Source organism: Calidris pugnax, unplaced genomic scaffold (assembly GCF_001431845.1).
Source record: "Calidris pugnax isolate Ruff unplaced genomic scaffold, ASM143184v1 scaffold211, whole genome shotgun sequence".
NCBI lineage: Eukaryota > Metazoa > Chordata > Aves > Charadriiformes > Scolopacidae > Calidris > Calidris pugnax.
In genome coordinates, this window is record NW_015091083.1 from 322,880 (window position 1) to 346,098 (window position 23,219).

The 23,219-nt window shown below is 41.3% G+C and overlaps 2 protein-coding genes and 1 long non-coding RNA gene across 8 annotated transcripts in view; 1 reads left to right on the forward strand and 2 right to left on the reverse strand.

Moving 5' to 3' along the window:
• Positions 1-5,440, forward strand: part of CHID1 (chitinase domain containing 1) — a 131,690-nt gene extending 126,250 nt beyond the window's left edge. The window contains exons 20-23 of one of the 2 annotated variants that reach the window (XM_014957432.1): positions 146-190; positions 2,082-2,185; positions 4,210-4,941; positions 5,116-5,440. The gene's annotated coding sequence lies outside the window, so the exon portion shown is untranslated. Of the gene's footprint in view, positions 1-145; positions 191-2,081; positions 2,186-4,209 lie in introns of both variants that reach the window. The other variant, XM_014957431.1, reaches the window with a different exon arrangement.
• LOC106897064 lies at positions 52-7,070 on the reverse strand. The gene is made up of 2 exons (XR_001413711.1): positions 6,890-7,070; positions 52-4,660 (listed from the first exon to the last, which is right to left on the reverse strand). It is a non-coding gene; the product is annotated as an uncharacterized LOC106897064 (long non-coding RNA).
• Positions 7,071-13,843: 6,773 nt separating this feature from the next.
• Positions 13,844-23,219, reverse strand: part of TSPAN4 (tetraspanin 4) — a 367,797-nt gene continuing 358,421 nt past the window's right edge. For all 5 annotated transcript variants that reach the window (XM_014957436.1, XM_014957439.1, XM_014957438.1 and 2 more), the window contains 3 exons: positions 18,856-18,987; positions 17,096-17,179; positions 13,844-14,827 (listed from right to left, as the gene is read on the reverse strand). In XM_014957436.1, coding sequence (XP_014812922.1) covers positions 14,759-14,827; positions 17,096-17,179; positions 18,856-18,987 — 285 coding nt within the window. In that variant the 3' untranslated portion in view covers positions 13,844-14,758. The remainder of the gene's footprint in view (positions 14,828-17,095; positions 17,180-18,855; positions 18,988-23,219) is intronic.

Here is a 23,219-nt window from a genome sequence, read left to right on the forward strand (position 1 = left end):
GTATAGCTTGTAGTGTAGTTGATTACAAAGAATACAAAAGACATTCTGTTGTAAACTTTAAAGAATATTTAATAACTTTTAAAAAATAAAATGTATTTTTAAAATTTTGTTCTTTATATGAATGCACAAAAATGTATCACTGTAGTTGCAGCGACAAAATCCAAAGAACTGAGGAGACCTGCCCACTGGGGTAAGATACCAGTGAAAATCTAGGAGAATTCACAATGGAATCCAAACAAAATTTCCCATGAGGAGTCCTGACTTGTGTTCTTACTGTGAATTGTCTGACTCAGTATCTGTGAAGATCATTCCCACTCAGCAAGAATCCTTGCAGACAAAGGTAATGGAGTCTGGTTTTAAAATAAATGCCACAATCAACTGCTGGTTTTTGTTGCTTACCTTTGGTGCCATCTTTATAGCACAACAATGGAGCTGAGAGGTGAGTGAATGGCTTTACCTTTCTCCTTGCAAACAGCCTCTGGGTCTATCTGTGAGTGGGGGAAGAGGCAGCCTGAAGCCACTGTGCACTGAAGGATGTTGCCAGTTCTTAATTAGTTTGTGATCTGAGGGGGTTGGGTGGGTTTGCACAGCAGCCATATTGCTGATGCGAGATAAAATATTTTTACAGCTTCTGTGCAGTTCCTTCCTCTGCATATTATAAATCATACAGTGCTGCATTCAAATGGCAATTATTAAATGACAGAATAAACCTTTATAAGTTTATATTATTTGTGGGGGAGAAACAAGTGAATTTCAGTGATTGTGCACTATAAGATGTGGAGCTAAATAAATCTATTGTACAAGCAATAACATTTGGCTGCTACTGACAGTTACTGTACAGGAAAATAAACCATATTCTATTTTTTATATATATATATAAAAATTGTGAAGATGAAAAGCCAGAAGTATATTGGACTGAATCTAAAAGCTAAATCCTGATGTTGCTGTAATCAGTATGTCCAGCTGTGTGCCCTGTGCCTTCACATCTTTTTATTAAGCAGAAAGAGCAATGAGTCTAAATCCTTCAATGTCTTTGTTGCTTTTGGTTCTGTCTTTAATTTAAACGTATCAAGTCCTCCTTTATGTTTAAAGATAAGAAGTGAAAATAATACAGAAGACTTTACTAAAGGTGACAAAACACTAATGGGAAGCAATTGGAATGACTTCTGTGTTGCTCTGCAGCTTTTTACATGGGTGTTATGCACTACAAGGTATTTATAATCAACCAGTTCAGCATGAACTTTTATGGATAATATTGGTTTTTAAAATATTCTGACCTCGTCAGCAGAGAAAATATGCAATGCTTTTTAAAAAGAATATATGCTAAGTCTGAGGCTTGTTATATGCAGTATGTTCAGAGGTTTGAAATTGGATTGTGCTGGTAATGCTTTAAGCACCGTAACATCTGTTTGGCCTGGGTGAAGAGAGTTAATAACATCAAATATAGAAAATAGTCCAGTTCAAATTATAAACAAGTTGTAGTAGCAGTTGGCAGTGTAAGAGTAGTGTTTAAAAAAAAGAATTACTAGCAGCAATTTATGGTCTGTTTTGTGTGGTTTTTCTTTTTCATTTTTTATTTCTTTCTTTTCAGCCATTAGCGCCGTATGTTTCTGTTGCAGTAACTGGGATTTAGAACCTGAGTATTTCTTACACTCCCTGTACATATGTGTTTTTGAAAACTGAAGCAGCTTATCTTGTAAAGACACTGAAATTGCGGAAAATAATTAGAGGGAACCACAGTTTGACTTTTCTTCAGTCTCTGTTTCTGATTTTGTTTCTTCTGTAGGCTTAGCTGAAGTCTAGCAGTCTTCTCTGAGCGCTCAGCACATGTTATTGGGAGACTCAGGACAAGGGTTTGTGATCTCTCTTCCCTACACCAGGAGGCAAATTGATGAAAGTTGCCCTCTATGGGAGCTCTCTTGCACAATAGTTTGCTCTTATCAACAGCCATCATCAGCCTGCTGTATCCGTGTTAATTTTTAATGGCAGGGAACACTACAAATAGACGTGTTTACCTTTTATCCTTCTTAAAAATCAATGTTTTATTAATATATTTATCACTCTGTTATGCTGCTTTTCAGTGGTGGGAACTCTGAGCTGTCAGCAGGAGCACCTGTGTGTTACAAACTATAAACCACGGCAACAACTAATGGTACATCTAACCTGGAATCATGTCTCTATGCAGGTAAGAAAGGAACAGAGTAGAAGGAATTTAGACCATCTTTCAAGAGCAGGACTGTTGACAGGTCAGGCTGTGCTCAGGAAGCAGAGACCGTTGAGACTGTGGTGACTGTAACACCGAGAGCAAGTCTCTTGCACGGGGCACCTGTGTGTGGGCTGCTCACTTGGTTTAACCTCTGTCTTGGGCTGAGATGTGTTAACATTTGTCAAGGCTTGTTAGCAGGGCAGTCAAATCTGTAGTGGTGCTGAGGTTGCTGTGACAGTGAGTGCTTGGGAAGCCACATAAAATGCACACAAGTGATATGTTGCTTTCAGCTTGGCCTGGACAGCTACGTGCTCCATGCTACATCCTTTACAGATGCACCTTTATAGAGGGTAAGATTTTGGAAGATAGATACTTGCTCTTTCATACACCAGAGCATCCTAGGCACTTCCCTGTGAGTTTGGGCCTGAGGGTGAGTGGACTGCAGAAAATCAGCAAAGAGAAAAAAAGACCCAAATCCCAAGCAGTGAGAGCAGTATTTGTCAATGGTGCAGGTCCAGAAAAGGGTTATTTACAGGTGTTAAGGAGATTGTTCAATAAGCTGTCAGTCAGCAAGTCCAGCTTTACTGCTGGCCATTGCCTTTAAATCAAGGTAAGCACAACGTCATTCATAGCAGAGACCCGCTGTTGTAAGTACCAAAGGTACAGGGTAACTTTTTTTGCCTGAACTGGATGCATGCTTCTAGTCTATGGCAGTAGGAATGGCTGCATTGAGCTTTCTGGGGAAACAGGGCACCATGGTCATCTCTGGCCTATTGTCAGTGGCTGAGAGGTCCTCAAAGGCTGGCTGCAGGGAGCAGGCCAGCAGCATTGCTGTTTGCCTGTTCCCTGCTGTGCTTCAGCTTCTCCCCTGTCACCTGTGCGTTATCTGGGGCTGCTTGCTGATGGGGAATTGTTTGTTTGGACATCTGATCTTCACCTCATCGCTAGAAGCTGCGCACAGAAGGTTACCACATAAATTACTTAAGTTACCAATGCAGAGTGGGGAAATTGGATAACTGGTGACTGTCTTCTGGCTACGGAAAGTTATGATTTTGATTTCTGCAAATTCAGAAAGTGTGGGGCATATTCTAGCCAACAGCCAGGCAGATGGAGATGAATCTGAAAAACAGAACTGAGAGGTGACTCCAGTTCTAACAAAGACTGATGTGTCTCGGCTGTTGTAAGCATGCAACTGAAAAAAACCAAAACACCAAAAAAACCTAGGATAAAAACATCTGAACTCTCAATAACTCTCAGAAAAAATGAGCAATGTGCAAACGATTTTTCCTCAGGAAGGCAAACTCTATCATACCTGCAGATGATGATATCCCCAAGTAAATTAATGAAATGGTGACATTCAGGGAAGGAACAGCTGACAGCTTTGTAGGGATCCTCAAGCATGGAAGTGAGTGATACTTTTTGGCAGACTAACTTGAAACAGGGATGATAAGAAATAAAACCGTAGTAGAATGACAGAGAGAGCCCACTCACAAGTTGTTTACTGAAATGAACATACAGCTGAAAGTAATTACTTGTTTCTCAGTTATTTCAGTTGGAATGTAAAATGGGATAGTAAGGTTCCCTCTTTCCGAGGTTAGATGCTGGCTATTTTCACCTTTTGGAACAGCATGTGTATATGAATGTAATATATATTACATATACAGTCAACCATCTATATGCCACTGGCAATTAATAAGTAAGACAATGTCCAATGTTGTTTTCCCTTAACAGCCAGATCTCACTGTACAGATTCTGATTAAAAGCCTGACTTTGCAGCATGTAAGACTCCTTTAATATTCCTTTAAAGTAATATATTTCTGAACATGATCCTCTCCTGGCTACAAAATCATCTTGAGACACTTGGAGGCAGGGCTGCTTGATCTTGACATTTTAACTGCGTGCAAACTGTAATAAAATTACAATTGCATTCAGTGCTAGCTACTCTACCTTCTTTCCACGCTGAAGAATACTCATTTTTTCATTTTCTATGCCCTCTCTTCCAGACGGTGACACGTGGGGAGGTAACCTGGCAGCTGGTGCAGAGGTTGCCTCCGTGCAATCCTTTCCTAACATCCGTTTGCGGATCAGCCCCTCCAATGCCGTTTCCTTTGCCTCGCCATGGGCCGTGGACAAGGAACCATTGCTCTTTGGAGGTTTTCTTCTGTTTAAAGACAAGGCTGCTTCTTACCTGTGCCAGTTCAAGTACTGACTTTTTATTTTCTTCCTCCTTCAGTAAAGTGGGGTGACTCACAAAATCTTCAGAAAGATAGCATTATACACAGTTCATAGTACAAAGGGGGGGAGAAAAAAAGGTCAGATGAATGAACATGAAGGAGATTTCTCCTGTGTCCTTTGGAGGAGGAGCAGAAAGATCGGGAATGGTATCTATGCACAGTAGGTGTCTGCCTTGACTACCTGACAATACATGGTCATTGCAAAGGTGAGTCCGAGAATCTGAGAAAAAAAACACACAACAAACAATTGTTTTTCAGTAAGTAACCCCTCCCCCCTCTATTTATTGAAACAAAAAAAGAGAGAAAAGCATTCTTACACTGGTTTGTTCACACACAGGAAGACATGTAACATGTGTCTTCCTGCCAGCTCATGTCCTTGTTCTGTTCCTAGTTTCTGTCTGCTTTTTGTCCTTACCTGTATTGCTGTTTTACAGAATGAACAATGGGAGCATTGGAGAGTTGATTTCTCCATGAAAAGCAGCCATCAGATACTGAGAAGAGGTATATTGAAAAGAAATATTTGGATGTCTTTGGTTTGAATGTATTTATAGTAGCAACCACACAGCCCCACAGCTGTGGGTTATCTCAGAGCTATTGCTTTGAAAGACAATCAGGTTCACCCCTGCCCCAAAGGATGCTGTGCTTTACTTTACCGTGCTTTACTTTTCCAAGCAGATGTGTGCACACGTCCCAGTGGGGGAATCACTGGAGACTGTCCATGCATTAATCATCACCATCAACGCCTCATCAACAATGTATGTGTCTTTCTACTCAGCCTATTCAAGAGAAGCAGCAGGGAGGTGGTGGTTCTTCTCCCAGCCCAACTATTGACCTGCTGTGCCACCTCTGGTAGATTACTTCATCAGAAAAAGGGATGGGGAAGAGTGTGTTATTTTCCTTCCAGTTGAAGTACTTACATGAATGTACTAAATGGTTGTTGTATTCATTTGCAACACCACTGTAAAAATTGTCACTGAAATAAAGGTTTGCCAGGTAGAAATATTTTGTATTAATTCTATTTTAAGCACTTAATTTGACCACTTCAAATTTACTCTTTACATAAGTAGTAGTTCCTGTTAAGGAGTATTTTGGAAGAGTATGTGAATAACACTATACTACTTTATAAAGAAAAAAAAATTGTTATAAAGTTGTTATTGTCTTCATTGCCTGTTTTTTTGACAATGAAATAAGATTGTTAGGCTTTAATTGTTTTATAGGCTGTTTAGGCTTTAGCGCTGTTTTATAATTCTTATCTACTTCTTATCAAAGGAACACCTTCAGGGACAGCTGCACAATAAAACCTGAATTTCATTTACAATTTTGAGCATCCATGACTGAAGAAGATTCTTCTGCCACATGTGCTGTATGTCCTCCAAGTTGTGTATGACTCTATGAGATCTTTAACAGGAAAGCAAAGGCCATCACATACTTAGGGCCAGAACAACACTGTAACAGCAACAATAGAGGGAATACAATTCATTTTAGGTGACAGCACATCAAAACTTTTGTCATCAACGTTCAGATTCAATCACATAGCACAACTGGAAGACAGACTACATATCTTTGGTGTTCTGAGGTGTTTTCTCTGTATTTCACAGCATGTACTAGGAATATCAATTAGCATTTTTAAAGTGTCTGAAAGGAAGTGTTTTCTCCCATGCAAAGTAGTAATTTCTTTCTGTCAGAAAGGCCTGTGAGAAGTACCTGACATGGGCTGCTGGGTTTTTAATGTACCTTTTAAGGACTCCCTAAATGCTGAATAGATGCTCAAAAGCTGTTTTTTAAAACTTGGCAATATATTACCAACAGTCTTACACTGTCACTGTGCTGTATGATCTTCTTGTGCTTATCTATTTTCTAAAACATATCTGCTTACTATACTGGAAAACAAACCCCAAAACTCTACTAAATTTGGGTCTAGGAGGAGTCAGGCATTTGCATTAATAGGCTGCAGTCAATACGTGACACACGAGACAGAGTAAGACACGTGCCTTGCTGCCTGATCCCACATCAGTGGGGATAGGAGTGGAATTCTGATCCCAGAAGTTAGGTATTGAGCTGAGGTGGATAGTCCTGTGTGGAGAATTCCTGGACAAACGCAGGTACCCTAAAAGGCAATTCACCCTCCCCTCACTAGGCTGCTGTCTCTGGATGGTGCGGACAGCCACTGAGTCTAGGCTAAGCCTTAGATAAACTATTTGGTAAAAAGTCCCTGCTCTTTGCAGTGCATCATCAAACAGAAAATGTGTGCAATATTCCTAGTTCTGTACCTTGTACATAGTATTTTAACTAAATGAAAACATAAAAAACTTAAATCTTGCAGAGTTTTACTCTAACATGATACAAAATTTGGAATTATTAAAACAGGCCTGGGCAGAGTGTACCTGGATCGATGGTCACTTATTTCGTTATGGTTAATTAGGATTTGAAAATTTATATTAAACTGTACCTGCACCATAGCTGTGCACAATCCAAAGATTCCCACTGCTAGTAAGTTCTCCTGGAGCCATACTTTCACTGTGTCATAGCAAGGCTGGAAAAAAAAAAAACAACAGAATATTGTATTAGCAATCAACGCACAGCTCTGCTCCCCTGAGAATGTACAGATAGAAGAGAGATAGATCAGCCTGAATTGCTCGGTAGCCTGGATTATTATTTCAGCGTTGGTACAACTGCAGTATATTTCTAGTTGAAACTTGAACAGGGAATATTAATTGTAATGACACAAAAAAGTGCACCTCCAAATAAATTGGGCCAATAACTAAAAATAATTAAACTTTGCCCTCTGAAAACCAAGTAGAAGCAGTAAGAACTTCAGAATGAGCCTCTCATTTTCTCCATATTTCAGGAAAGCAAAAATTTATAATGTATATATCAAACCCAAACGTTCCAGTGAGATCTGTTCAGTAGCCACTCCTGCTCCACAGAGGCCCATTTCACACCACTGTCCATCACTTCTAATTGCAGTATGGGCGAAAAAAAAAAAAAAAAGAAAAAGAATCCCTGCAGCATTAGTATCTCTGAAGAATACTAAACAACTAGTGACAGTTCTGCTTGATAACAGCACTCATTGTTCTGCTTGATAACAGCGCTCAGCTAGCAATTTGCAGGCTTGCACTGGGGAACTGAGGATGTTGAGAGCAATTCAGAGTAAGTCACTAGTTAAGTCCACAACGATGCTGATGTGAATTATTTGGTTACAGTACTCAGGTTTTCTTTGCTATGTAGGGACTATGGTCTCCTAACTCAATGTTAAACCTGACCTTCATAAAGCCATGTTAGATGGCTATCCTTGGGCACTTACAGTTATAAAATACAAATAACTGAATCCCCTCTGTATTTGGCAGACTGGAACCTTGATTAACCATCCCTGTGTGCAGAACAGCAGATTTAAATGGTACAGTAGAGCTGGAAGGGCTGGAGGAGCAATGGGGTTAAGCTTTATAGGCAAGGAAAAGTATTTGTGAAGGAGGGAGATGAGGACGTGCATCTGAGTAGACTTTCACAAACCAGTTCCTGAAATCCCATTATTTCTATAGTAACTTTTGGTATCTTCAGGATGAATGCTTTACACCTGAAATTCCTGTCACTGTCACAGGAGTTTAAACACATAAGCAATGCACATTAACAGTTGTTTTTTATGCTGTACTTTGTTTTATATAGATTTCATTATATACAGTTATATATTTTACCTTGTTGGCTGTGATTTGAACTATATTCTGTAATAGCAATGCCATGGGAATGTAAGGAGAGGTTTATAGTGAGTGAGGATCCCATCTTTTCAAGTTATTCTTGTAACCACAAGTACAAGGAAGTCTCTGTTAAGCAACTCTGTAGTAACAAAATGTTACTACATTTGTAGGGGGGTAGGGGTAGGGAAGGGAAGCAAGGCCTAGGGTAAAAATGACCTGCATAGGCAACTGATGGGATTTCAGAAAAACAGGCTTTCAAATTGCAGTTGCTAGGAGAGCTAATCACGGAATCACAGGATTGTTAGAGTTGGAAGGGATCTCTGGAGATCATCTAGTCCAACTCCCCTGCCAAAGCAGGATTGCCCAGAGCACATCACTCAGGACTGCATCTGGGCAGGTCTTGAAAATCTCCAGAGAAGGGGACTCCACAACCTCCCTGGGCAGCCTGTTCCAGGGCTCTGTCACCCTCACCGGAAAGAAGTTTTTTTCTCATATTTGAATGGGACTTTATGTTCCAGCTTGAGCCCGTTGCCCCTCGTCCTGTCACTGGGAACCACTGAAAAGTCTGGCTCCATCCTCCTTCAATCCACCCTTTAGATACTTGTAAGGATTAATAAGGTCTCCCCTCAGCCTTCTCTTCTCCAGGCTAAAGAGTCCCAGCTCTCTCACCCTATCCTCATATTTTGGTTTTTTTTTTTAACATATGGAAAGGTAAGAAGCACAGGGCTCTGTATTTCATAGTTTCATAAGCTACCCTTAAATCTCTCTGAAAATTATCGCCATGCAGGTAGAATGTACTTTGCATTACACAGCTGGTATAGTCAGCTAAGGCTGATATTCCCCGATTGTGTTAAGCACAGCTGAGAAAAATGGGAGGATGTCAGCTGAAATACTAGGCTAGTTGTTGATTAAAACAGAAACACTTCTGCCTATACCAACATGTAGTTCAAAAAGCAAAGACAACGGAGCTAGGATAGCTGCTGGGGGAGGGTATGCTGGGCTTAGGTTTATTTAAACAATGGGATCTTGAAAATCAATAGCATACTTTATGACCCAGGTTTAAGCTCTAGTGGAAAGACAAACTAGGCTGTAAAGCTAATACAGCTGCTTTGTGCCTATATTTTAAATGTATACATCATGATGAAATTGTGAAATTCACTGCTACTTACTATGTAAGACTGAAGCGGGGAGTTTCCCAAAGTCAGAAAGGGATTAAAAGTAGATGTGGTTAATGAGACCATCTAGTGGTACAGTTAATGGGATGAAGAAAATTCAAGTAATATAAACACACCTACTGAATTGAGGGAGTTGTAAGAAACTTCCACCAAAGGTTTGGCTTATCCTTTATAAGGTTTTCTGCAACAACCCCTAAAAACTCTGGGTCTGCTATTTCAGACCACGTCTATGCTTACAATATGCCTGTGTTGTTCAGAATGCACTTAGTTGAGAGGCAGTTTCACCTGTGAAGCTGTCTGACCTGGAGGGTACAATAAATTGTACTGAAAAAGGCAGTGTTAGAACATGATGGCAGACAAGATACCTGCTAACCAAACCTCCTTCTGATCTGACACAGCAGGTGTTCCTAGTTGATCTATTTTAACATGGTCTGTTTTTTTTGTTTTCTATGTAATTTTTGAATCTAAGCAACTACCTCAGAAAAAAAAGGTCCTCCTGTTTCAAAATGAACAGTAACAGACAAGTTTTGAACAGAAAATAATTGGACTTGGGTCTTAGTATTTTGTTACACTGTAAACCTGATGCCCCAGGATTTTCTGGACTGTTATTGACTATCATATGATTTCCAGGTTGCCCTTAAGAGGAAAAAGAAATGGATGTAAATTTACCTGGGAACAGGTAAGCCACTTAATAATAATTAAAAAAATCTGTAAGGAAGGATGGGTCAAATCAAAGATAGGTAATGAAAAACGACAAAAAAGTAGGCTGTGGGGTTTTTTTGTTTGTTTTTTTTGGTTTTTATTTATTGTGTACACTGTGTGTGTGCACTTGCACATCTTTGGGGCTGTATATACTCACTGTATAGCTTGTAGTGTAGTTGATTACAAAGAATACAAAAGACATTCTGTTGTAAACTTTAAAGAATATTTAATAACTTTTAAAAAATAAAATGTATTTTTAAAATTTTGTTCTTTATATGAATGCACAAAAATGTATCACTGTAGTTGCAGCGACAAAATCCAAAGAACTGAGGAGACCTGCCCACTGGGGTAAGATACCAGTGAAAATCTAGGAGAATTCACAATGGAATCCAAACAAAATTTCCCATGAGGAGTCCTGACTTGTGTTCTTACTGTGAATTGTCTGACTCAGTATCTGTGAAGATCATTCCCACTCAGCAAGAATCCTTGCAGACAAAGGTAATGGAGTCTGGTTTTAAAATAAATGCCACAATCAACTGCTGGTTTTTGTTGCTTACCTTTGGTGCCATCTTTATAGCACAACAATGGAGCTGAGAGGTGAGTGAATGGCTTTACCTTTCTCCTTGCAAACAGCCTCTGGGTCTATCTGTGAGTGGGGGAAGAGGCAGCCTGAAGCCACTGTGCACTGAAGGATGTTGCCAGTTCTTAATTAGTTTGTGATCTGAGGGGGTTGGGTGGGTTTGCACAGCAGCCATATTGCTGATGCGAGATAAAATATTTTTACAGCTTCTGTGCAGTTCCTTCCTCTGCATATTATAAATCATACAGTGCTGCATTCAAATGGCAATTATTAAATGACAGAATAAACCTTTATAAGTTTATATTATTTGTGGGGGAGAAACAAGTGAATTTCAGTGATTGTGCACTATAAGATGTGGAGCTAAATAAATCTATTGTACAAGCAATAACATTTGGCTGCTACTGACAGTTACTGTACAGGAAAATAAACCATATTCTATTTTTTATATATATATATAAAAATTGTGAAGATGAAAAGCCAGAAGTATATTGGACTGAATCTAAAAGCTAAATCCTGATGTTGCTGTAATCAGTATGTCCAGCTGTGTGCCCTGTGCCTTCACATCTTTTTATTAAGCAGAAAGAGCAATGAGTCTAAATCCTTCAATGTCTTTGTTGCTTTTGGTTCTGTCTTTAATTTAAACGTATCAAGTCCTCCTTTATGTTTAAAGATAAGAAGTGAAAATAATACAGAAGACTTTACTAAAGGTGACAAAACACTAATGGGAAGCAATTGGAATGACTTCTGTGTTGCTCTGCAGCTTTTTACATGGGTGTTATGCACTACAAGGTATTTATAATCAACCAGTTCAGCATGAACTTTTATGGATAATATTGGTTTTTAAAATATTCTGACCTCGTCAGCAGAGAAAATATGCAATGCTTTTTAAAAAGAATATATGCTAAGTCTGAGGCTTGTTATATGCAGTATGTTCAGAGGTTTGAAATTGGATTGTGCTGGTAATGCTTTAAGCACTGTAACATCTGTTTGGCCTGGGTGAAGAGAGTTAATAACATCAAATATAGAAAATAGTCCAGTTCAAATTATAAACAAGTTGTAGTAGCAGTTGGCAGTGTAAGAGTAGTGTTTAAAAAAAAGAATTACTAGCAGCAATTTATGGTCTGTTTTGTGTGGTTTTTCTTTTTCATTTTTTATTTCTTTCTTTTCAGCCATTAGCGCCGTATGTTTCTGTTGCAGTAACTGGGATTTAGAACCTGAGTATTTCTTACACTCCCTGTACATATGTGTTTTTGAAAACTGAAGCAGCTTATCTTGTAAAGACACTGAAATTGCGGAAAATAATTAGAGGGAACCACAGTTTGACTTTTCTTCAGTCTCTGTTTCTGATTTTGTTTCTTCTGTAGGCTTAGCTGAAGTCTAGCAGTCTTCTCTGAGCGCTCAGCACATGTTATTGGGAGACTCAGGACAAGGGTTTGTGATCTCTCTTCCCTACACCAGGAGGCAAATTGATGAAAGTTGCCCTCTATGGGAGCTCTCTTGCACAATAGTTTGCTCTTATCAACAGCCATCATCAGCCTGCTGTATCCGTGTTAATTTTTAATGGCAGGGAACACTACAAATAGACGTGTTTACCTTTTATCCTTCTTAAAAATCAATGTTTTATTAATATATTTATCACTCTGTTATGCTGCTTTTCAGTGGTGGGAACTCTGAGCTGTCAGCAGGAGCACCTGTGTGTTACAAACTATAAACCACGGCAACAACTAATGGTACATCTAACCTGGAATCATGTCTCTATGCAGGTAAGAAAGGAACAGAGTAGAAGGAATTTAGACCATCTTTCAAGAGCAGGACTGTTGACAGGTCAGGCTGTGCTCAGGAAGCAGAGACCGTTGAGACTGTGGTGACTGTAACACCGAGAGCAAGTCTCTTGCACGGGGCACCTGTGTGTGGGCTGCTCACTTGGTTTAACCTCTGTCTTGGGCTGAGATGTGTTAACATTTGTCAAGGCTTGTTAGCAGGGCAGTCAAATCTGTAGTGGTGCTGAGGTTGCTGTGACAGTGAGTGCTTGGGAAGCCACATAAAATGCACACAAGTGATATGTTGCTTTCAGCTTGGCCTGGACAGCTACGTGCTCCATGCTACATCCTTTACAGATGCACCTTTATAGAGGGTAAGATTTTGGAAGATAGATACTTGCTCTTTCATACACCAGAGCATCCTAGGCACTTCCCTGTGAGTTTGGGCCTGAGGGTGAGTGGACTGCAGAAAATCAGCAAAGAGAAAAAAAGACCCAAATCCCAAGCAGTGAGAGCAGTATTTGTCAATGGTGCAGGTCCAGAAAAGGGTTATTTACAGGTGTTAAGGAGATTGTTCAATAAGCTGTCAGTCAGCAAGTCCAGCTTTACTGCTGGCCATTGCCTTTAAATCAAGGTAAGCACAACGTCATTCATAGCAGAGACCCGCTGTTGTAAGTACCAAAGGTACAGGGTAACTTTTTTTGCCTGAACTGGATGCATGCTTCTAGTCTATGGCAGTAGGAATGGCTGCATTGAGCTTTCTGGGGAAACAGGGCACCATGGTCATCTCTGGCCTATTGTCAGTGGCTGAGAGGTCCTCAAAGGCTGGCTGCAGGGAGCAGGCCAGCAGCATTGCTGTTTGCCTGTTCCCTGCTGTGCTTCAGCTTCTCCCCTGTCACCTGTGCGTTATCTGGGGCTGCTTGCTGATGGGGAATTGTTTGTTTGGACATCTGATCTTCACCTCATCGCTAGAAGCTGCGCACAGAAGGTTACCACATAAATTACTTAAGTTACCAATGCAGAGTGGGGAAATTGGATAACTGGTGACTGTCTTCTGGCTACGGAAAGTTATGATTTTGATTTCTGCAAATTCAGAAAGTGTGGGGCATATTCTAGCCAACAGCCAGGCAGATGGAGATGAATCTGAAAAACAGAACTGAGAGGTGACTCCAGTTCTAACAAAGACTGATGTGTCTCGGCTGTTGTAAGCATGCAACTGAAAAAAACCAAAACACCAAAAAAACCTAGGATAAAAACATCTGAACTCTCAATAACTCTCAGAAAAAATGAGCAATGTGCAAACGATTTTTCCTCAGGAAGGCAAACTCTATCATACCTGCAGATGATGATATCCCCAAGTAAATTAATGAAATGGTGACATTCAGGGAAGGAACAGCTGACAGCTTTGTAGGGATCCTCAAGCATGGAAGTGAGTGATACTTTTTGGCAGACTAACTTGAAACAGGGATGATAAGAAATAAAACCGTAGTAGAATGACAGAGAGAGCCCACTCACAAGTTGTTTACTGAAATGAACATACAGCTGAAAGTAATTACTTGTTTCTCAGTTATTTCAGTTGGAATGTAAAATGGGATAGTAAGGTTCCCTCTTTCCGAGGTTAGATGCTGGCTATTTTCACCTTTTGGAACAGCATGTGTATATGAATGTAATATATATTACATATACAGTCAACCATCTATATGCCACTGGCAATTAATAAGCAAGACAATGTCCAATGTTGTTTTCCCTTAACAGCCAGATCTCACTGTACAGATTCTGATTAAAAGCCTGACTTTGCAGCATGTAAGACTCCTTTAATATTCCTTTAAAGTAATATATTTCTGAACATGATCCTCTCCTGGCTACAAAATCATCTTGAGACACTTGGAGGCAGGGCTGCTTGATCTTGACATTTTAACTGCGTGCAAACTGTAATAAAATTACAATTGCATTCAGTGCTAGCTACTCTACCTTCTTTCCACGCTGAAGAATACTCATTTTTTCATTTTCTATGCCCTCTCTTCCAGACGGTGACACGTGGGGAGGTAACCTGGCAGCTGGTGCAGAGGTTGCCTCCGTGCAATCCTTTCCTAACATCCGTTTGCGGATCAGCCCCTCCAATGCCGTTTCCTTTGCCTCGCCATGGGCCGTGGACAAGGAACCATTGCTCTTTGGAGGTTTTCTTCTGTTTAAAGACAAGGCTGCTTCTTACCTGTGCCAGTTCAAGTACTGACTTTTTATTTTCTTCCTCCTTCAGTAAAGTGGGGTGACTCACAAAATCTTCAGAAAGATAGCATTATACACAGTTCATAGTACAAAGGGGGGGAGAAAAAAAGGTCAGATGAATGAACATGAAGGAGATTTCTCCTGTGTCCTTTGGAGGAGGAGCAGAAAGATCGGGAATGGTATCTATGCACAGTAGGTGTCTGCCTTGACTACCTGACAATACATGGTCATTGCAAAGGTGAGTCCGAGAATCTGAGAAAAAAAACACACAACAAACAATTGTTTTTCAGTAAGTAACCCCTCCCCCCTCTATTTATTGAAACAAAAAAAGAGAGAAAAGCATTCTTACACTGGTTTGTTCACACACAGGAAGACATGTAACATGTGTCTTCCTGCCAGCTCATGTCCTTGTTCTGTTCCTAGTTTCTGTCTGCTTTTTGTCCTTACCTGTATTGCTGTTTTACAGAATGAACAATGGGAGCATTGGAGAGTTGATTTCTCCATGAAAAGCAGCCATCAGATACTGAGAAGAGGTATATTGAAAAGAAATATTTGGATGTCTTTGGTTTGAATGTATTTATAGTAGCAACCACACAGCCCCACAGCTGTGGGTTATCTCAGAGCTATTGCTTTGAAAGACAATCAGGTTCACCCCTGCCCCAAAGGATGCTGTGCTTTACTTTACCGTGCTTTACTTTTCCAAGCAGATGTGTGCACACGTCCCAGTGGGGGAATCACTGGAGACTGTCCATGCATTAATCATCACCATCAACGCCTCATCAACAATGTATGTGTCTTTCTACTCAGCCTATTCAAGAGAAGCAGCAGGGAGGTGGTGGTTCTTCTCCCAGCCCAACTATTGACCTGCTGTGCCACCTCTGGTAGATTACTTCATCAGAAAAAGGGATGGGGAAGAGTGTGTTATTTTCCTTCCAGTTGAAGTACTTACATGAATGTACTAAATGGTTGTTGTATTCATTTGCAACACCACTGTAAAAATTGTCACTGAAATAAAGGTTTGCCAGGTAGAAATATTTTGTATTAATTCTATTTTAAGCACTTAATTTGACCACTTCAAATTTACTCTTTACATAAGTAGTAGTTCCTGTTAAGGAGTATTTTGGAAGAGTATGTGAATAACACTATACTACTTTATAAAGAAAAAAAAATTGTTATAAAGTTGTTATTGTCTTCATTGCCTGTTTTTTTGACAATGAAATAAGATTGTTAGGCTTTAATTGTTTTATAGGCTGTTTAGGCTTTAGCGCTGTTTTATAATTCTTATCTACTTCTTATCAAAGGAACACCTTCAGGGACAGCTGCACAATAAAACCTGAATTTCATTTACAATTTTGAGCATCCATGACTGAAGAAGATTCTTCTGCCACATGTGCTGTATGTCCTCCAAGTTGTGTCACTGTATGACTCTATGAGATCTTTAACAGGAAAGCAAAGGCCATCACATACTTAGGGCCAGAACAACACTGTAACAGCAACAATAGAGGGAATACAATTCATTTTAGGTGACAGCACATCAAAACTTTTGTCATCAACGTTCAGATTCAATCACATAGCACAACTGGAAGACAGACTACATATCTTTGGTGTTCTGAGGTGTTTTCTCTGTATTTCACAGCATGTACTAGGAATATCAATTAGCATTTTTAAAGTGTCTGAAAGGAAGTGTTTTCTCCCATGCAAAGTAGTAATTTCTTTCTGTCAGAAAGTGTATTCTCTTAAATACCCTAAATATAATCAAGGCCTGTGAGAAGTACCTGACATGGGCTGCTGGGTTTTTAATGTACCTTTTAAGGACTCCCTAAATGCTGAATAGATGCTCAAAAGCTGTTTTTTAAAACTTGGCAATATATTACCAACAGTCTTACACTGTCACTGTGCTGTATGATCTTCTTGTGCTTATCTATTTTCTAAAACATATCTGCTTACTATACTGGAAAACAAACCCCAAAACTCTACTAAATTTGGGTCTAGGAGGAGTCAGGCATTTGCATTAATAGGCTGCAGTCAATACGTGACACACGAGACAGAGTAAGACACGTGCCTTGCTGCCTGATCCCACATCAGTGGGGATAGGAGTGGAATTCTGATCCCAGAAGTTAGGTATTGAGCTGAGGTGGATAGTCCTGTGTGGAGAATTCCTGGACAAACGCAGGTACCCTAAAAGGCAATTCACCCTCCCCTCACTAGGCTGCTGTCTCTGGATGGTGCGGACAGCCACTGAGTCTAGGCTAAGCCTTAGATAAACTATTTGGTAAAAAGTCCCTGCTCTTTGCAGTGCATCATCAAACAGAAAATGTGTGCAATATTCCTAGTTCTGTACCTTGTACATAGTATTTTAACTAAATGAAAACATAAAAAACTTAAATCTTGCAGAGTTTTACTCTAACATGATACAAAATTTGGAATTATTAAAACAGGCCTGGGCAGAGTGTACCTGGATCGATGGTCACTTATTTCGTTATGGTTAATTAGGATTTGAAAATTTATATTAAACTGTACCTGCACCATAGCTGTGCACAATCCAAAGATTCCCACTGCTAGTAAGTTCTCCTGGAGCCATACTTTCACTGTGTCATAGCAAGGCTGGAAAAAAAAAAAACAACAGAATATTGTATTAGCAATCAACGCACAGCTCTGCTCCCCTGAGAATGTACAGATAGAAGAGAGATAGATCAGCCTGAATTGCTCGGTAGCCTGGATTATTACTTCAGCGTTGGTACAACTGCAGTATATTTCTAGTTGAAACTTGAACAGGGAATATTAATTGTAATGACACAAAAAAGTGCACCTCCAAATAAATTGGGCCAATAACTAAAAATAATTAAACTTTGCCCTCTGAAAACCAAGTAGAAGCAGTAAGAACTTCAGAATGAGCCTCTCATTTTCTCCATATTTCAGGAAAGCAAATATTTATAATGTATATATCAAACCCAAACGTTCCAGTGAGATCTGTTCAGTAGCCACTCCTGCTCCACAGAGGCCCATTTCACACCACTGTCCATCACTTCTAATTGCAGTATGGGCACTCAACCATTATTTGCTTCCTGCTTTAAATTCTGCAGTAGCTGGGTGCTCGTGTTCCTGGCCCAGTTTTGGGGAGGGCAGAATTGGCCCAATTTTCTTTAAATAACATGTAAATAATAAATAATGTCTGTAAGACAACCTTGTGCAAAAATTTTGCCCTCTGTCTTGTAAATGTACGCGGCCAAGAATCATTCAGCCTTCAGTGACTTTCACACTACGTATAAAGGCAAACCTCCTAATGCCTACCAGAAGACATGGGGTTAACCTGCACTGATCTTCTCGGTACTCTGAATAAAATAGAAGAAGAACTTTTAAGTCCTTAAATTCAAAATTTGAGTTGGAGCTACTCAAGAGGTAGAAGGGATCCATGTCTGGCTGGAACTCAGCCTCTGCCAGTGCCAATCCATGCATCTGGAATCTCACTACAAAGTGGCCAAGGAGCTTTACTCATTGTCTTCACAAACCCACTAGAAACAGCAAAACTACCTTATAATTCCATTTCATCAGCTGGCCTTACTCCAAACCCCTCCTGAGTAATTGCACTACCTGTAATTGGAACAAAGAATTGCTGAGCTAATTTCAGAGAATTTAGGCTCTGATTATCTGCTCTAGAAAGACCTTGCTGAGGACATTGTAGGGGAATTATCCCATGGGGTTTTCAATTTGATTAAAGGCAAGTGCAGAAACTCATTGCAAGAAAAAAAAATGCTGCTGGCAATTTGGTGGAACAGTTCCCAGTCTCCTACTGGGCAGTGGAAGCCCCTGAAGTAGGGTTCCTGGGAGCAGCAGAGCACTCCATGCAGTCCCCTTCCCTCATGATGCCTGGGGCCACCATAACCTACAGCTGCTGCTCCAGGGCTTGTGCTATGTGTGTGCAGACGAGGCATTTGCCTTTATCTCTACCCAATTCCAGTAGGTGGGACATTAAAAAGGACAATCCTGTAATTTTCTAGCTAGATCTAGTTGGACTGTGCAGGAGATGAGTGTTGAAGGTGCTTGTCTGCAATGTGAAACAGCAGCTCAGGGCCTACTGCAAGGAAAGCCTTCAGCTCAAAAAAATAATTAAATTGGCAGTTTCATTGGAGGTCAAAAGCCACAGCTCAACACGAAGCTTCTGAAATCACCTGATTAAAGATGAGTAAGGGTACAACATGCCTTCTGCAGAGCCCTGCGAGTGACCAGCTGCCTGCCCCTCACCTGGGTTGGAAGGCAGCTGCTGCTGGAAAGCTACTCACCGCTTTCCACCAGGTCCCTGGGGAGTGGAGGCCACAGTTCTCGCTGAATTCTAAGCAGCAGGAGTCCGGCACCCGGGTTGCGTTGTAGACTTCAAACCAGTCCGTGTAGTTGGAGACTCCACAGCATCTGAACTGGAAAAAGCAGCAGCGAGAAGATACTCTAAGTATGATCTGTCACTGCCTTCTGCTCCTTCTGACTGCTCCCTCCTGGAGCTGGACGTTCAGTGCATTTCGATTACAGCAGCAGAGGCTTGACATTTTAAAGAAATACAGTATTTCCACAGCTTTACCCAAATAGACCCTTTCCCTCACTCCTTTCTATGTTTAAATACAGTCTTGTGTGTAGCTAATGTTGATAGAAGACGCAAAGGCACCTATTTGCAGTGGCAGGAGGCTGTGGAGCTGAACCAGGAGAACAGCAGTCAAGTCCTGAGGTTGAGTTGATGAGTGACTGAGCAGGATTATAATCGTTTGCAGCTTGTTGTCAGGAAAAAATTATTTAAGATACAGATACAGCACCCAGGAGACAAAGATACTGGGATCTCTACAGCACACTGCTGAAATCATGATTGAAGTTAACGAGGCGAATTTCTCTCTAAGCTGTTAATTACAGATCACCTCTGAAAGTCTTTGTCAGTCAATAAAAGATGTATTTCCTCCTCTTCTCTCTTTGGTGCAGTTCCTTAATGTCATCATCCGATGCTGCCAAACAGTGGTGCTTTAAGTGTCTGCACAGGACACGGTGCACAGTGACTGTGTTAGTGCCAAATCAGAAAGTTTGTTTGACTCTGGTGGTGGGATGGAAGGTACAGGGAATGTCTGTAGCGGTACAGGGACTGGCTCTGCGACCACCTTCCCCCTCTGGGAAATAGTGTCTTCCTGTGATACAAAATAAGCTAAGACTCATTACCATATAGATGTATACACCATCTGTCACTCCTCTGCTAACTCAAAAGTATGAATTTGTCGGTATTTAGAACACTTTACCACTAATGAGTAAAACAAGACGACATTGGGCTGCAGAACTGCTCTCTGCTATTGGCAGCGCTTCGCACTTGCTGAAGGCTGTGCCAGCCACCTACTTAGCCCTGAACTGACTCGCCAAGTTCTTATTTTTTAAATGTGGTTTTATATAAGCCTGTGTGGTATTTTTTGCATCTCTACAGAGACCATTCCTTTTGTGTCTGACAGACTCATAACCACGCAGATGTTTGTTTGCCTCACCAGGACCAAGGATCTCAGATCCTGATATTTATGGGAGAGTTTTCCCTATATATATATGTAATAGTTGTAGGGTCTGTGGGCACAGAGGGTTCAGGTCTTGTTGCACACCCGAGATCTGCTGTTCCAGACCAACAGAGGGCAGAGGTGTAACACTGTACCTCACACATCCCATGTGCTTCAAGCTCTCGCAAGAAAGTAGTCCTCGATAGAGACATTTCAGTGCTCTCAACACTCTTTTTCTTCTGCCAAGCAAAAGTCAGAAATCTTTCCCAGACTAACATCTACCCCCCCCCCCCCCCCCCCTGCTCAGAAATCTGATTTGGTCCGTGGCAGGAATCAATCCGTGGCTTGCAACTGTTTGGCTGGTGAGTTTATGGGCTTCATTTTCTACAAACTAACTTAAAAGTAAAAAAAAGTTTGTGACTTTCTTTTTTTACCTCTATGTTCCTGCACACAAGACGGGAGCTCCGTGTATAACAGGTCCCAAAAGCGGATAGGAGCAGCACGGAGCACATGGCATGCATTTGAGGAAGGGTGGTTTATCTGGAAATCTAACAGGAAGGTCTTGCCCCCCCCCCCCCCCCCCCCATGATTCTGCTCAGAAATCTGATTTGGTCCGTGGCAGGAATCAATCCGTGGCTTGCAACTGTTTGGCTGGTGAGTTTATGGGCTTCATTTTCTACAAACTAACTTAAAAGTAAAAAAAAGTTTGTGACTTTCTTTTTTTACCTCTATGTTCCTGCACACAAGACGGGAGCTCCGTGTATAACAGGTCCCAAAAGCGGATAGGAGCAGCACGGAGCACATGGCATGCATTTGAGGAAGGGTGGTTTATCTGGAAATCTAACAGGAAGGTCTTGCAGGCTGTCATCATTAGAGTCAGGAGGCAGTTCTTTGATAGACAGTGAGAAGTGACAGCTTGTAAATAGCAAGCCTTGAAAACGCAGCTCATCTGTGATGTAGAGAGTGCAACAGGAAGGGCTGAGACATTTGAGTGATGTTCTGGCCAAAGACAAGTGACAAGAGTTTGCATAAATCAGGACTAGGCCCCTTCTCCCCATAACACTGCGTGGCTGAGGGTGTCAAAGTCTGACAGACTAAGGAGACAAAGACGAAGTACAGGTTTTGCAGTTAAGAGTTCACTAACAGTGCTAAGGACAGCTGTTCCTATGGAGCCAGGGAAGCAGAAGGTGCCTAGGCATGAGCTAGGGTTGGGATCCAAAGAGTAAAACTTCCTGATAAGGCAGAAGGTGGAAATAGGAGGGGACGCAGTTGCAAAGACCAGCTGCAGTCGGACACACACTGCCTGCCCACACAGGTCCCCTCTGTATTGTACAAGAGCAGAGGATCAAATATTCGTGCTTGCCTATCAGTGCTGGCAGACAAGGCGGTCCCAGCAGTGGGAGAAAGGCCTAAGAAAGATCAAGGGTGAAAAAGAATGAAATAGTGTGAGCATTGGGACTGGGAGAAATAATGTCTGGAACTGTAAGAGATGTCAAGTCTTTGGAAGACAAAGGAAGGACGAGCAATGGAATTAAGCAGCAGATGATGCACAATCCTAAAGAAGAGAACTGCCATCACCGAGACCAGAGAGAGCACAAGCAAACTGTTCAGTGAAGACCAAGTGAGGCGAATGGCATCTCTAGGGAGCAGAGGCACTGACCCACGGCAGTAGGTCAGAGACAAGAATGAGGAAACAAACAGCAGTGGGATTGAATGGGTCACCAGGACAGATTCAGCGAAGAAGTCCAGCTAGAAGTCTAAAAGACACATAAACTGAGAGCTCAGTAAATTCAGAGACCTCATTATGGAGGCCCAAGTGAAGAAGAGAGAGTGTGGGAGTGATTTTGGATCATGTGACAAGCAACTGATTTGTCCTGTGTGCATGAAGCTGAACGGTAGGTAGGTCGCCAAACTGTTGAGGGAGATGAGGCACTATTAGAAGAAAGGGAAATATTGAGGACATAGTAAGAGCATAGTAAGAGGATTTTTTTTTTAGAGTCCTCTTAGATTTGAAAGCAATGCTCTCTTTTTAAAATTTACAAGGTTTCTGAGCAAGGATAGTTGGAAACAGTCCTGCACTTGGAGAATGGAGAAAGCTCAGGTCCCATGAAGGATAATTTCTGTCACCAGCAGTTTGTTATAGACTTCATATTTTTCCACAAAGGCTGATGTTCTGCCAATACCAGAAAGTGAAACTGTCATGAAGCAATTGCAGACTTGATTCTTGCTACAGCCACATTCATTTTGTGGTCACATTTACAGTCCTGTGTTGCTCCCTTCACTAGTTAAGTGATAAAATTAGACAAGGTTGCTTAATTGATTAGTTCTGTTCCTAGTTTCAACAGGGAACAATGCAGTTATGTTTTTTAGAAATAATTACAAACTAATAGTGCTCATTTTAGGGTACCCAGACTAACACACTTTAAAAGGGGGTAACCTGTAGAAAATGTCAGCTACTGTCTTGAGTAGCAGTAACTTTAAGACACTGTGACTTGGACACCTGAAGTCACTTGATCCCAGCTTGCAGCTGTGAAGGAGCAGCAAGATTAGATGCAATTGTGCCTGCCCACACGCACAAATGGCATAAGGTGACAGTTGGGCAGTAGTTCTGGGGACACTTGTACAGTGTTTGGCAGAGTTGCTCAAACAAGCAAAACCTTGTCAAATGCCTCTGAGGATCTAAGCTCCTGCTGCTAAACGTTTCCAGGAATAGTGACGCTACGCTGCTGTTTGTTTCACATGTTTCTCGTGGGAGGCTCAGTCTCTGGAGATGTCAAAACACATTTTTTCCCTCCCTTGTTAAAGAGACATAAATCACTCCCCTATTGATTACCCGTGGGCTTCTGAAGCAGCTCCTCAGTCCCCAAGAGCTCAGGACACACAGGGGCCCCTCAACAGAAGGACACAGTCAAAGGCTGTGCTGCGGCGCCGAGCAGCCCTGAGGCTCTGGGCTCCATTTTCCAAGAGCTCAGGACACACAGGGGCTCAACACAAGGACACAGTCAAAGGCTGTGCTGCGGCACCGAGCAGCCCTGAGGCTCTGGGCTCCATTTATGGAACACAACGCTGCTGGCAGAGAGCTTTGCTTTTGTGTTATCAGGTAATTGCTGCTCCAGCATGGAGTATCTAGAGCTGGT